Source organism: Caloenas nicobarica, chromosome Z (assembly GCF_036013445.1).
Source record: "Caloenas nicobarica isolate bCalNic1 chromosome Z, bCalNic1.hap1, whole genome shotgun sequence".
In the NCBI taxonomy this organism is placed as follows: Eukaryota; Metazoa; Chordata; class Aves; order Columbiformes; family Columbidae; genus Caloenas; species Caloenas nicobarica.
In genome coordinates this window covers 102,611,649-102,627,494 of record NC_088284.1, presented here as the reverse complement: position 1 = coordinate 102,627,494, position 15,846 = coordinate 102,611,649, and the positions used below count along the sequence as shown (strand labels likewise).

Below are 15,846 nucleotides of genomic sequence, written 5' to 3'. Positions count from 1 at the left end.
TCTTGATCCTATCCTTGGAAGATGACTACATAGCCACCCTCGCTCTCTAAGCCTTATTTAAGTGGAGGGGAGCTGTACTAAATCTGACCAAATCTGGGCATAAATGCATCTCCCTTCAAGGATAAGCCCTACTTAGATGTACACAAAGACCTAATAAAATAAATGCTTAAGGACAATCTAAGTCAAAAAAGGGCCTGTGCATGCTGCTATAAACACAAGTTCATTTCAAAAGGCCTGTAGGAATTCGCCACTTATTCCCATCACTAGAAGACTATAGTTTCAGGGCAGAGGAGAGATAATGCTTTACTTCTTACTAGGTTGCAGTGAAAGAAAACCCCAAACTTCAAAACTTAAAAATTAAGATGAAACGCCATTGTCAGGATTCAGCTATAACAGTAGCCTCTTTGGCTAAAAAATACTGTTAGGTTTAGAGAGATTCTGTAAGTGGTAGATTTTAATTCTCCTCCTAACATAGTCCTTAACTGACATACACTGAGAAAAAAATCCAGTTAACGAAAAAGCCCTAAAGCTGGCAACGTATTAAAGATTTATGCAGCAATTGTAAAGTACAACAGTGCATAAACGTAATTAATGAGCATGGCAACCAAAACCTTCATACTGTGAGAAGGTCATGTCCACAACAGGCTCTTAGGTTCTTTGGATAGTCAAGGCAAAGAGACAAGCTCCTAGAAATCCAAGGCAGCACCCTAACCTTTCCCTCCTTCACTGTTGTCTGGGACCTTTCCCCTTTAACTTTCCCATCTGAATTGGGAAGCTACAGCCAGGTAGTGCGTTTAAGAACACAGAACCATCACAGAGTAACACAGGCTGGGCAGGATGTACGGAGGTCACCCGACCAACCTCCTCCTCGAAGCGAGGCCAACTTCTCAAATTAGATCTGTCACTTATGACCTTGCACAGGAAAGTTTCGAAGATCCCCAAGGATGGGAACTCTACTCCTGCGGCCCCTGCTCCAGGGCTTGACCAGCCGCACCGTGAAGGATTTACTCTGATACTCAGTTGGGTTTCCCCAGCAGCAACCTGTTACTGTTGACTCTTGTCCTTTCACAGTTGACCTCTTGAGAAGAGCTCGGCTTCATCTTCTTTCTAACGCCCCTCGTAGGTAGCTGAAGACAGCAGTCAGGGGCTGAGCATTTGCCTTTCCCAAATTTTGCCACGTTGCTCCAGCTTGTCAAGGTCTCCCCAGTGGCAGCCATGGTCAAGAACACAGTGACTGTCCCTGCTCCCTCACCAATTTAGTGTCACCTGTTAATGCAAGGAGGGCACATCACAGCCCATGACCCAGGCTATTAATGAAGATGTTAAACAGCATCAGCCCTCAGGATCAACAATTTTCCTTTCATCAGTTTGAAAAAAAAAACAAACCACCATGCTTTCTCAAGCTACACTTTGGGATATGTTTTAGAATATAACAACTGCACAGCAGAAATGTCTTGATAAAAATCCGGTTTCACATGTACCTTCCATATGATGAGTTTTCAGACCAGAACTGAATAACAGTTCCTCAGGATTTTCTGTGATGACTGAGGGAGTGAAAGGGGGAACTCGGTGTTGCTAAGTGAACTCCTGAGCTCTGAGAACTTCTCCTTTTACACCTGTAGTACTTCCACACACATTTAACAATGTGCATGATATTACGCAGTGTATATTAAATAACCAGAAAAGAAATTACAGGCTTGATGGCTGCTCACCATTCTGTTGGCTTCTGATGGCACTTCGTATGTATATTCAAGGAAAAAAGAATATAAATCTTAAGCCGAGGAACATCACTGCGGTGTAGCTGTGCTATAAATGAGCAGTTCACAAATGCTCATAGCACTGGATCGTCAGACATACAGACCAGTTTGCAGTTTATTAAAAATATGTGGCGATTTTCCAACTGAACTTCACTTTTGCAAATCCTACTCTCAACATCTTTTAGTTTCTCTCCCGCATACTGAAACCAGTAACATTATCACAATGGTTCAGCATGGCTCTAATCCCTCCTATTTCCCCAGCTGCTGGAAACAAAGTTGGCCAGACAAGGCCAATTCTTACTGCCTCTTCTGCTGTACGTGGAATTGCAAATAGTGCAGCCAGGACTGAGCGCTTGTACAAGCCAAGAGCTTCAAGTCTCATCTTCTAAATTTCAAAAGAAGCCCATTGCTGACAAGTGCCAACTGTGCTAGTAACATACTTAGGCCAGCAAACGCTCCTCTTCTGCAATGTTTAAATTTAACATGAAGTACAACACCAGTGTATACACTACCCTGTAAGTGATGTTATTGTAAAACCTGTGCAATGCAAAGCTGTGCATGTCACACAGTATGTTATGAGGTTTTGCATTTTTAAGGAATTCTGCACTGGTGCAAAGGGTTGAAGTTTCATACAGTTCACTGGAGAACACTGTTCCCTGGAAACCTTGAGGAACTACACAGCTTTCAACTACTTATGTACCACAAGCACAGGAACTGCTGCAAATCTAAGAAACTAGTGCAAGCGTATTGACACAAATACGAGATAACCTACTGCATAAGTAGCTTTACTACTAGCAAGTTATCTGAAACTAGTGTCAATAAAACCTTTTTTCCACATCAGCACATCTAATTTTCCAACAGTATCATGTAATTAACATAGGGAAAGAACAAACCAAGCCCTAAAATCCAGGAACACTATGCTATGGAAGTTTCAGAGGCAGTTTCAGAAATTATCAATACAGTGTCTTTTGTGTGACTCTACACCTGTAAATAGAGGGTTTGCCAGTGCAAGTACAAGTTTTCAAGATTTGCTGGGAGGAGACAACAACTAATTTAAGATGCCTACAAAACAATTTAAACTGTTGTGATTTAAGACTAACATTGCAGACTTAACATTAAAGCAAGCAGATGTACAACCTGGAATATGACCTCTGTAGGTCATACAAAAATCAGAATTCAGACTCTCACTAGTTCAGACTAAGCCCAGTTTGCCCTGCACCACACACCAGTCCAGTTCCAGGGAAAGCAGCAAACTCAGGGAGAACTCCTGGAACAAACCCATCCTTCTGACACACACTTGTACCTGACAGATACTTGAGGCTGAGAGTTTTGCCATGTTTTTGGCAGCGCATCAAGAAACAAGCCGTGTTTGATAAAATCAGGGGTTAAGTTCTGATTCATCATATCACCATCACCACTAAGGATATTGCAAATGTAACAAATGCACTAATGAACACCACAAGCAGTGCTTCTGGGAAGATACAAAAGTAATAGTAAAAACAGAGGTGGTGTAAATAGCCTTAAGTTTTGTGATTTGTACGATAGTTACTGTGGCAGTAGTTAAAACCCGTGTTACCGTCCACTACTAGCTAGTGTACAGAGATACTTACCAAACCGTTTTACAGAGTAAGCTTCAAAAAAAGCTCACATAATTTTCAAGTGTGGTGAGGAGACCATTGCAGAAGATTAAGAGGTATTTTCTCATCTTAATTGTGGGGGATGGCTGGACATCTTACGGTAACATCAGGAATAAGACTACACCTTTATTTTGCTGTAAAGTTTGCTTGCGTTGATGTGTGCCATTAGAAGAAACACTAACAACACGTCAACTCATTCCAGCTATCAGATCAAACATTGAACACACTATGAAACAGCATAAGTGTTCACAAATCAGCTGAGCTTTATCACACATGCGTGCACACACACACAAACACAGCTATTTTAAACAAAAAACAAATATCAACTGAGAAAATGTCAAAGTATTAAACCTGTAACAAAAGAAACTTAGGGCTGATTCAGGTGCACACAGCTGTATTTTCAAGTCAAACTTGTGAAGCCACATGTAGTAGAAAGGTCTTAACTGTGAGACTTAGACAACAGCAGCATAATTTTGGTTTTGACTGTTTAGTTTTCCATTATCAGATTGGAGATTAGTTAAAAACTTAATAGTTCTGATTCCGGAAAAAGTGCCATTTAGCAGGACAATTGCAATTTGAATGCTTGTAGCTGTGGCACCTAAACCATTTCAGTAGCCCACCTGTAAATAAAAAAGGTTGAAAAAACCCCACAGAATTTGCGTGTGTGGCCTTTAAAGTAACAAAACCAACTGAAGTCCAAACTTAAAAGAATTTGACATGCTGGTGGAAGAAAAAAAGGAATTTAAAAAAAAAGATAAAGTTAGTGAATTAAAAAAAAAAATTGTAGCACCAATCTGTGCCAACACAGACATCTGGCAATCTGTGGAATTCTAATTACCTCTTTACGCCATAGGCCATATTAAGCAAATTGTCCAGCCTGAAAAGAGAAGGAGGGTCTTTGGGTTAATGTCTCACAGATGGCAAGATCGCTCAATGGAACTATTATTAATAGTGTTCCATTTTCTAAGAAGAAATGTTCAACAAGTTTCCCACACATCTAAGGAGCCTAACAACTCCTGGCCTGCTTTGTTACATCTGAAGTTGTGCTTAGATTTCCACCACAGCATTTAAAGTAATTTTTCAACTGTCTATAGTCTTAGAAAAAAACTTACTTTCCAGGGTTTGGTTTTTAAAAATCCACTTGTGATTTCTCTTTTTTAGACAATATTAGTACGAATTTTTTCAAATAATTCAACTGTTCACCTTATATTTACAGTTAACTTGGAAATAAAATGCTATAGTCCAAAACTGATGGAACTGGAAAATGCTTGGTTTTAACTGCTTTAACAGAACACATTCTCCCCGCCGTATTACATATATTTAATATCAATCCTCCACGATAGGTTCACCTAAATGACCACCAGATTTTGCACAATTTAATATTCTGCTTTCCATGGGAGCACAATAAAGTCCTTCTATCCATGGAATGGTTCAGTGATAACCTCAATGGAGTTGTGTGCCAAAGACACAAACCCAGGTGTAAATTTAATGTATCTAATGACTTTTTAAAATGATCTTTAATTCATTAGCACTCTTCATCACTGAAAAACTAAAATTACTTTTGAATAATTCTCTAAAGCCAGTATGCAACTTGGTTACGCTAATATGCTCAAGACTTTTTTTGAAGGCAGACTTTTTACCTGAGTTCTAGGTTGCCTGAAAGTTATCAAACATAAAAGTAATATAAGAACATCATGTATTGCTAACTCTGGCTTATGTATCAGATGGAAACAGTATATTCAGAATGCAAAGCATAAAACATCCCTGAAAGTATCTGAAGAATCACAAAGACTAATACAAGATCTCTTTATACTTAAGAGCAGATATCTCAGTCTAATAAATTTAATGATACTGCTGCTGACTGGAACAGACTCAGCTTTTTTCCTGCTACCAATCCACCGTCATTAACATCAAAGTCTAAGCTGCATCAAAACTGTAATAATATAGCAGAAAATAAAAGCATTACAAAAAAAATGAGAAAGAACAGGATAGTCACTGCTCATTTGATTATCAGTGTAACTCTATTCTTTCCCTCCTTTTTCTATGAGCCTTCATGAGATCTGATTGTACAGTACTTCAGCTGTTTTAGTAAATACAACATGACTATTGCTGTCAGCAGATTTTCCTCCTCATTCTCCAGGAAAGAATATTTAATTTTACAAAGAAAATCAGGTCAGCCTATGCAACTAAAGCATATTTTCCTGCGCAGCACCTGCCCCACACTGCTGTTGCTGGTGGAACTTCAGTTCTTTTCCAGGTAATTACCTGAATCTCTGAGCCTGGTGGTGAAGTGGTCCAGGGTAGCGTCTGTTGGGAGACTGATACAGCTGTGAAAGGAGTGCCTGGCTTGTTTTCTGGCTGGGGTTATTGGCAAACTTCACAGTAATTGGTTCTGTAGCACCACTAGGCTTCTGGCCATTTAGTCCCTTTATGGCTTCTTCTGCCTCTATTCTCTTATCAAAACGGATAAATCCCACACCTCGAGAAACACCTGGGAAGTAAAAACATGTGAACAGATGAATATTTGTAGGAACAGCCTCATCTATGTAACGAATAAACCGTATGTTGGTTTCGACTTCGCCGAATATAGAGCTTGCAAATGAAACAAAGTCCTATAAAGAAAAATGTCCTTCCCCAATATCAGCCACTACCATATTTAATACAATGATTCAAAGTAAACATTCTGCATTTTGACCTCCCTCATTAAAGAGGCAGCAGTTATGCCTCCAAACAGTTACGCTTATAAATAACCAGGTATTGCATTTTAAACTAAAAGTCGTATTGTTTTAAAACCCTGCTGCCAGAAAGCGTTTACAATTTTGCCATTTCCAGAAAAACATGCACCTATCAAGAAAAGTTTTCTTTTAACCTGTGACTTGATCAACCAGAATCCGTGAGGTGATGATGCGCCCATATTGTGAGAATAACTGCTCTAATTCTTTCTGGGTCATTGTTTTCGGAAGGCCGCTGACATACAAGTTCGCATCTCTGATCGATGCTGAACTTGGACGGGCATACGACACCTGTGGATTGAAGAAAAAGAAAGGTGTATTAGTAAGATAGAACCAACCCTTAGCATTTTAAACACATAGATTTTTCTTTCTTTCACAAGCAATAATCCTCAAGTTCAGACACTACCTGTTCTGCAAAACCAACAAAGCCCAGAACAGCTGGAAGAACAAAGGCAGAGCTAGAGAGACCATAAAAACAAACACAAGGGTTCTTTAAGTGCAGGCATAAAATAACTATTGTTCACAGGTAGATTAACATGCAACTTCCTATGCACGGTTTTGTAAACTTACCCCTATGGGTTGTGGGTGTATGCATGATTTACTGTATCCAACATGTATTAACCTCAGCACATACATAGAACTCTGAAGTTCGAGCATGTTTTAATTTCAACACCCCCCCCTAGGTGTCTGAAGCAGATCGGGTTATTTGCAGAGTTATCTTTTGTGCTATTCTCTTTGTGTTTTCATCCCGAGCTGGCAAGATCTGTTCTGGATGAACAGTAAAGTCCTGGTGAAATTAGACTAAAGGAACATCTGCTCAGGGAACTGTACACTAACACTCAGTGTCACGTCTGCAATTTATCATGAGAAGTTTTCCTGCACTAAAAGCCCAGAAGCAGACCATAAAATATTATGGCCAAACAGGAAAAAACTAGCTGAGGCACTGCATGTATGCCATTGGAAAATTATTAAATCAAGTCTCTCAACTGCTCTTCTACCTGTGAATCAGGTTTATAATTACGATGTGTGCATAAAAAGCCTTCTGTGCTTTAAAAATAATATATACTTTTAGAACACACACATTTAACATAATAATAATACTTCCTGGATAAAACCTAACGGCAAGTGTTCAGGACAGATCATGAGGAATTACTTTGCAGCACATCTGAAATAGCATTGGATCCAAACCTGCATATTTTGCACTTCATCTTGACTTATTTAAGTATAAACAGATCAGTACGCTCCTGCATTTTGTTTTAAAGTGTGTCTTGGAAAGAAACCAGGGTGGGGGGGGGATCCCATCACAAATACAATACATTCAGCAATTGTCGTCTTCTCTTCCCAAGCCTTAGCCCAAACACAAATGATGTCAAATGGATGTCTTTATGTGGTCTATGTGTCAAAGAGTTGTCTTTATGTGCTCCACACCTAAAAATAGATGTTGACTCACAGAAAATGATGTGAATGACTAATATTTGCTTCCACAATCTTCTCTGCATAATAGCAGACAAACTTTAAAGATTCTAGATTGTAAGGTTTTTGGCAACTTCTTTATAACTTACACATTTGTACATAACCTTTTAAATCTAACATTTACAGAGAAGGCTAGAGAGAGGAGGTGGAAAAATTTAGGAAAAGAAATGTGAAAAGGAGGTTAGATAAAACATTTGCATCAACCCAGGCAAGCTCAGGCACAGCACAGAGGCAGAAGCAGACGAGAAGAGCAGAGAAACCTTCAGGTGCTGGAAGGGAGAAGGACCCTGGGGTGGAAACCATTTGCACCTCATCAATTTAGGACATCACAGCCCATGAGCTCCCGATGGGGTGCAGCATTTAAGTTGCTCAGCCACTGGTTCCAAACACCCCTGTGATGCTCCGGGACCAGAACACAGCATCGCTTGGCTTTATGTAACTAAGGTCAAGGCAGGTGCTTGGGGAAAACAGGGATAACCATACCGTGCTTTCTCCTACAGAAGCCATGCCAAAAATCACTGGTTTTGACCATGCTTGGTTTGGTGGTCTCATGTCAGTAGCTTCTCATTCATATTCTCATTCATACTTTCGGGAAAGCAGAATCTCTCTCTCGGACCCTGCAGATGCCTTACCTTGAGAGGGTGCTGTAAGGGTTCAGACACCCACAGTTCAACCTACTTTAGGAATAACAGTTTAAAAAACACCTCAGAGCCTCCCTGGGGGAGGGACCTTACCCATTCCTCAAAACAGAGCTGCAAAATTAATAAAAGTACCTGGGAAAACAGCCAGGAGTTTCCTTTGGGTTCTCTCACTCTGGCACATTCATTAACCAAATGCCACATTACAGGGGAGATGGAAAGTACTGGAATATGTAAAACCCGCTACTTCCCTGAGCTCCAAGTGTCTGACATTATATATATAATATATATATTTTTTATATATATATCTACATACAGAAGATGCTGTGCTCTTGTGGGCCATGCAGACAGGCAGTGGAAGGAGAGACTGCACACACAAATCCATCTACTTGCAGCACATGTAAACACCTACCAACCACCCAGGTTTAATTTTTATTCCCCTCTGCAATAAAACATTCAGGCCGCGGGGGAGCCTGGGCCAAAGAAAGCAGCTGCCAAAAGGAACTCGGCCATCTTTAACATCAAGGAGAAAAGGTTGCAAGCTGAATGGACTCAAGGCTAGTAATGTCAATTATTTATCTGCTTTTGAATCTTTTTCATCTTCCCTCTCAGGTCAGCCAATGACAAATCGATCGGTTAGACGGTGCCATCCTGCTTTCAAGCATTATTCAGCTAGTACTGAGGATGGGATGCCTTCCCATGTATTAGCTATCAGAGGAAGAAAACACCCAGCCTGACCCTCCGTTAGACCAGAAGGTCCCTGTGCTGTGGAAGTTCAGATGGGAGCCAAAACCAGCTCCCATTTTATCACTCAAAATCACAAATCACTAGGTGAGGACGCTGCATTAATTCTATATGTTTACACTTACCATTTTTTTTTTCCCTCTTACAGCAGCGTTAGTGCCCTATAATGAAATAGCGTGTTGAAAAACAAAAGAATAAGGAAATCCTAGCCACCTCAAGAAATTCAAATAAATGAGCTGGAGAACACCAAACCATTGTTTGACCCAGGCATTTCTCAGCATTAAAATGTTTGTCCATTGTATGATGGCTGGAGGTCAAATGATGGTGTTAAATTTCACTGCATAAGATCATTTAGGAGTTCTTCGGTCAAATTCACAAGGAAGATAAAATATTGTACAATTCATTTTATGGCTTGCTGACCTCCGATGTTAGTTTCTATAAATATATATGCTAACTGCGGAAAAACATTTGCTAGGGTATTTCTCATTTGACATTGAACATTAGACTGTGTAAGAGCCTCTCTTTGGTATAAACAGCCATCTCTTAGGAGTCTGCAGCCCTGTCTGCAAACATCATTGCAGAGTCATCAGGTCCAGCATTTCGTACCTTCCATGGTAATGCACATTTTTGTTCAGGAACACAGAAAACATCTCCAAGTGAAAGAAATTATCTTCCCTATTGATTTCCTAGCCATTTGCCCACATAGAAAACTTCTTGAAATATTTCTAACCTCAAGACTCTTCAGAAGGTAAATTGAAGCAGTCTGGTCTTTCCAAGTCGGAGCCCACAGCAAAGCGCCCAGAGGCATGAACGCATCCCATTTGTCTTACAGACACAGGCGAGGTGCTGGACATGCAACAGCAACCGCTGACGCTTAACCCCTTCACTGCTGCTCGGAACAGAAGTCCTCAGCTCACATGCTAACCCTGGCCTTCTCAAACATTAAGTCCCTTTCTAAAGAAGTCTTCCCAAAATTTTTTTTTTTTTTTTTTTTTTTGTGGAGCGAGTCAGTAACTTCTCAGCTCCTGTCTGCTCCAAAGAGGAACAGGATCGTCCTCCCCCAAAACGACGTGCTCTGCCAGAGGAGCCACCCTGCCCTGGTCAAAAATCCGCTGATGAGCAACTTACCGGCTCGTGTCCTTCAAACCCCAAACTTCCGCAGGGAGATGCTCTGCATCTACGTTACTCAGCTGTGGAACACAAGACTAGGCAGAAGCTTTGAACCTGAGAGTGGTGCATGGCAGCACGGGCATCCACAGGCCACCAAAACCACCCACTGATGGCACCTGCAACCCCTGGGACATTTCTCCAGCCGTGAGCAGATAAGGTGCAGTCAGTGTCAAGTGACTCCCTGGACAACTTCGAAAAAAAATATCCGTGTAACATTCAAGAATACTCAACGTCTTGGTGACCTTAATCATTCTGAAAGACTTTGCTTTGTCTCTTTGCGTGACACACTCCGAGATGCAGGATGTCTTGCGTGACTTTCAGGGTGAGTCACTGCGCTTTTTTTCTGCCCAAGGTCCAAACGTGTAAAAGGAGAACCACCTTTCCTTCACTTGCTGCCTCTCATTCCACTGATACACACCACAAGTGCTTTAATGCAAATGCTCACAGGGCTCCACACGTGTAAATAAGCACACTTGTTTCACGAACACACAAAACTAGAAGTAAAACCTGCTTAACAGCACAGGATGGGCTATGGCCAGAAGAGAGCTCTCCCCACAGCCACTTCCAGGACCTCATCCATGCTCTAATTTTGTGCAAAAACGAGGACTTAAGAAACCCACTCTGTAAAAGCTAGGTGCTTTATCAGAACTATCACACGCAAAAGAGCCCTGGTCCAGAGGCTGAAGACCAGAATCTGGAATTTTTTCACATCTGCTGCTTGCACTGCTTTGTCCTTTCTCTTCTCCAAGCCCTTGGCTGGGGGATGGAGGGGAGTGACAATGCACTTCACTATTGAGCAATTCAATGCCATTTTACTGGGATTAATTATGATTGCAGTTAAGATAGAGGTCTATCCCATCATTTCAGGAAAGACATCCATAGATAATAACCTAGAAGTACTCCAGCCGTATCAAGAGCAGGGCTAAGAAATAATTGCTCCGGCTCTGTGGAATGAAAAAGACTCACCGGCAAAACTGAAGCAGTTAAAAAGAAATATCTGTTAAGAGAAGATGCAGAAAACTAACAGGTAAAGACTCTCTGGTGCCTGCTAACAGCAGCCGAGCCAAGTCTGAGCCTTCAAATGCAGCACTGAGAGGTCCTTTGAGCTGCAGCGTCACTGCGGGCACAAAGGGTGGAGAAGGATCTGTTAACAAGCACTAGGAAGACCAAAAGGTTATGCAGACAGAGGCTCCTGAAGAGCAAAGCCGAAGTAAACTTGGTTGTGGCTTTCCCAGTCTGTGGCATCTTTAAAGTGTTTTGTCCATGGCTTTGTCCTGACGTGCAGCAGTCACAGCAGATGACCCGTCTTATGACAAACTGAGCTACCACAAAACAGAACCACCAATTACCTTAATTGTAAAAGGAAATACAGAAAACCACATCCCTAATCCGCAGCATGCAAATGCCTGTAATCTGAATTTTCAGGGAAGGAAAGGAGCACACGCTCTTTTACACCTCTGCCCCCTGACAAAGCTTTGCTGGAGCTCGGATGGGGACCCGGCCAAGCCCACGTGAAGGCTGACGAGCCAGCAGATCATGCACCCTGCCTCCCCTGGGCAAGGCGGACCCAATGCAACTGCACGCACAGGAGACTTAAAAACACAAGCCCCTCTGCCACGGTCCAACATGCTCATCTCCTCCCAAAAATCTTCCACCCATCTCCTCCCCGTCACAGAGCACCTGAGCCCTCTCTGTGCCTTTCTCTCTCTCTTTGTTTTCCCCAGCTCCCCCACAAATCGAAGTCTCCCCAAATCTCTGTCCACCGTCCCGTTACCACCCAGCCCCACACAACACCCCATTCCTTCACCGGGAGAAGCGGCTGCAGGTGGTGGCCAGCCAGCTCGGTGGCAGGTTGCCCCCAGGGAGGTTATGGGAGAACGCTGGTTGAAAACGCAGGTTTCTGGGCAGAGTACTGCGCCAACACCAGAAATCTGCTAATGTAACAGTCGGCAAGGCAGTGCTTTCTGGCTGTACCTCAAACTGTTGGGTTTGACCCCCCTCGCGCACCCCCTACGTGTTTTGGGACAGGGTGCAGAGGATGCAGCTCTTCCCCATCGCTCGCTGCCGCAGCCTTCCTCCCCCTCGTGCCTCACCGCCAGCACAGCCTGAAGGCCATCTTTTTGATAAATGACTCTGTAGGACACAGAAGTCTGAGATTTCTGTTATTTGTTTACCCTACAGTGACAGGATGGTTTGTAGTTTTGCAGACAACTACAAGAATTAGCATGGACAGATTTAGAGCCTGAACTTTGTAGAAATACCTGGCATTTTGAAAAATGCCACAGAAACCAAGATAAACAGCAAGATTTTTTGAGCAGTAACGTTCCTAATTTATTTCCAGAAAGCACAGGAATACTTTCTCTTACTTTATTTTAAACTAGGACCATCCAGTCCTATTGATCAAAACAGAGTAAAGCAGAAAAAACCCCCTGAACTAACAATAGGACTGTCGAAATAGCAGTAGCTATATTATATGTTATTCACTGATTTAATGGAAAATTAACATAGAGAAAAAGCCTCTGACCACAGAGGAACGATCTGATTGGTATTTCATCATCTGATAGATTTGATGGGTTTAAAGACTGGAAGGCACCGGGGGCTCAGAGAACCCAGATTCCCGCTCCCCTCACTCGAGACGTGTCCCTGCTCCCGCAGTGTCACAGCGTGTGACCTGCTCCGGCGAGGGAAGAAAAAGAAACAAACCTATTTCTCGGGCAAGAGAGAAAAAGGAAGGAGAAGGGGACAAGATTGCACTTCAGGGGGTCATTGGCTCTTTTTAGATTTCAAACTTCCTTTCAAAACTCTGTTCTGCCCTTGTTCCAGTGTCCCCCAACATGAAGCCAGGTCACCTGAATCCCCATGTAAATCATAAAACACTTCCTTTGCATCCTTTCAGACACTGTCCTTTTTTTTTCAGGGCAAAGCAGCACAGTTTAAACAATCTGTACCCTGTGCACCACACATCTTATTTTCTTTCTGATATTTGATGCAACTGAATTGCCAGGCAATCTTCAACAGCAGCAGTGACCTTTCATATGCTTTTATGGATGGGCAAATTTAATTTCTAAATATAGATTCAATTTCTGGAATATATATTTATTTCAACACGCTGTATCTTCCCTCACACTCTAAGCTGTTTTGGGGAATAATGTCAAGCTTTAACTGTAAAAATAAAGCGAGGCCCTTCTCCCTCACAATATGATGATGCTCTGAAATGGCGTAAATAAGATATGTTCCTCCTCAGCTGATCGTAGTGCATAACATGTACAACCTATTACCAAACACACAGCACTTCCTCCAATGCTCTCCCCAAACAGATATTCTGTAAATAGTCACCTCTCGACTTCAACTTGAAAGAGCATCATTGACTTAAATAAAATGCACATAAATATTTTAGCTGCTACAGTGAAAAGGGATTATTTACTGTAACAATGAAATAAGAACATTTCTTCAGTTATTTTAGTCGGCACATCCGAGAGCAGACTGTGCCTAGCTGTTTTGCTGATCCTGCTATAAAACCAGCTCCTCCTGCGACCGCACGGCTGTTCTGCAAGGCACCAGGAGACAGAGAACATTAAGCTGCCGCAAAAACGTTACAGAAACGAAGAGGACAGGATCTGGGGACACATGCAGGAAATATGTAATTTTTTTTAAAATGGGAATTAAGCCTTGTGGGGTCAAAAAATGAGTGCAAATATGACCCCCAGAGCCAGCTCCTGTTGGGTCTGGTGCAAGGGACAGCAGAGCCCGCGACTCACTGAGCAGGGAGATGGACGCAGCTGGCAGGACCAAGGTGACCTTGGCAAGCAGAAGCAATTTGCCCCTGTGAAAGTGTTCTCAGATTATTCACTTCAACTTTCCACCAAGACACCTTCCAAACAAAAGGTGGCCGGAGAAATGCTACCTGAAGGGCTGTGGCTACCCAGCGAACAGGGGCAGAAGCCCAAGGTTCAGCCTGTCCATCGACAGGACATCACACGTTCATTCTGGGGCATCAAAAGCCAACCGCACATGAAGAAAACAGAATAAAAGTAACGCTCAGTACTTTTCCAGCTCAATGTTATTCTAGTATGTAATTAAATATTTTTTAGCCTACAAAACTATGTGCTACCAAATCCCTTTCTATGCGTTCTTTTGAGACAGGCTTTTTTAAACGCACTGAGAGCATATTTTTAATAACTGTAAAGGGTATCTAGCTAGACTAAAGTAATCGCCTTCGATAATTAAATACAGTAATTCCACAAATCAAAATACTTCGGCCTTATAATGAATCACAGTCAGATGCTGGCAAGGGGTGTGTGGGTGCAAGAGGCAAACCAGGGGACTTGGGCAGCACCAGGTACCATTTCTCACTGCTTTGCAACCCTTTGGAAACAAGGGATGTCTCCAGCAACAGAGACATGGCCAGGAGCGATAAAAACACATGATTCACCACTTAACATGAACATCAGGAAACCTCCATCCCCACCACACAGTACCAGGGAAGCAGACCTAACTTGTTAAATTTCTAAGAGCAAAACATAATTAAAAATATTAAAAAACCCGAAGGGGTAAGGTGATTCTACAGTTAAAAATTGGGTTGGAAGGTGCCAATTACATGTCCATGTGTCCCAAAGCTGGCTCTTTCAACAGAAGGCTCCCTTGGGTTGGTTTTTAGTAACTGTATAAACACTTACTTGAACACAAGTTTACTAAAAGAAAGGCTACACACATCTTCCCAAACACCGAAGAAATTATGCAGCTCCTGTGCATGTAGGTTAGGTCAATCTTTTTGCTTGCTATTACGTTTTAACAGCTTTCAAGAGCCCAACAAAATATCATGTATTCTGCAGAAGTCTACTAGCTATTAATAAGCATGAAAAACCCAAACCTAACAAACCACTTGCATGCATAGAATTCACACTGAATTGAAAAAAAAATTGAAGAAAAAGCATTCCAGAAAGATGTTCGAGCATGGGAAGTTCCTGGATAACAGAAATCTTACTATACATGATAAAATGAAGGCATAATGGTTTAATTTAGTGTGCTAGAGAAATGTAAAGTAATAATAGGGTGGGCTGAAGTTTTTGGAGGCCTTTTTGTAGCTTGTGTTTCCTGTAACCTTGGAATATTATGACTACAATAGCATTGCTCTGGCTCTCAAAATCAAGAAGAAAAGCAAAGCAACATAGGTACTTAGGACAAGAAATGTAGCACCTTAGCGAACACTGAATAATGTTCAAGATATTAAAGTGCTGCACAGAAAACTGATCTAGATTTTTCAAGTTCTACTGAGTTTTTAATAGAGTATTTAGAAGATAGGTTAGTACTTTCAAAATATTGTATTTTTTTCCTGATAACATGCCTTTAAAAGCAATTTGGAGAGTGACTTACTGCTCAACTTTTCACTGTAACCATAAACTGCTGAGTCAGAGCATTTATTTCTACCTGCAGCAGTAGATAAGACAGTAGATTTTGCTACTTAGCCTTACATATTCCTATAAATTTTTCTATTTAATTCTACAAAACCATGCTGTGAGCTTTTTGGATGTATGGCCCACATACGTATCTATGGGATGGAACCTGGTTGGTCTAAGGGAGGTTTGCAGGTAGCCTTCTCTATGTAATCTGTGCAGCTACTCTACCACTTTCATAACCCTCTGCTCAGGACTTCCACTATTCACTAATTAAACAGACCAGGGGAAAACTTGGTCGA

At 41.7% G+C, this 15,846-nt stretch overlaps 1 protein-coding gene across 6 annotated transcripts in view; it reads right to left on the bottom strand.

The window, feature by feature from the left end:
• ELAVL4 (ELAV like RNA binding protein 4) overlaps positions 1-15,846 on the bottom strand; it is a 61,854-nt gene that overhangs the window by 421 nt on the left and 45,587 nt on the right. For 2 of the 6 annotated variants that reach the window (XM_065655976.1, XM_065655977.1), the window contains exons 4-6: positions 6,264-6,417; positions 5,660-5,885; positions 4,233-4,271 (exon numbers count right to left, since the gene is read on the bottom strand). In XM_065655976.1, the coding sequence (XP_065512048.1) occupies positions 4,233-4,271; positions 5,660-5,885; positions 6,264-6,417 (419 nt within the window). Of the gene's footprint in view, positions 1-2,525; positions 2,529-4,232; positions 4,272-5,659; positions 5,886-6,263; positions 6,418-15,846 lie in introns of all 6 variants that reach the window. The other 4 variants (XM_065655981.1, XM_065655980.1, XM_065655978.1 and 1 more) reach the window with 3 other exon arrangements.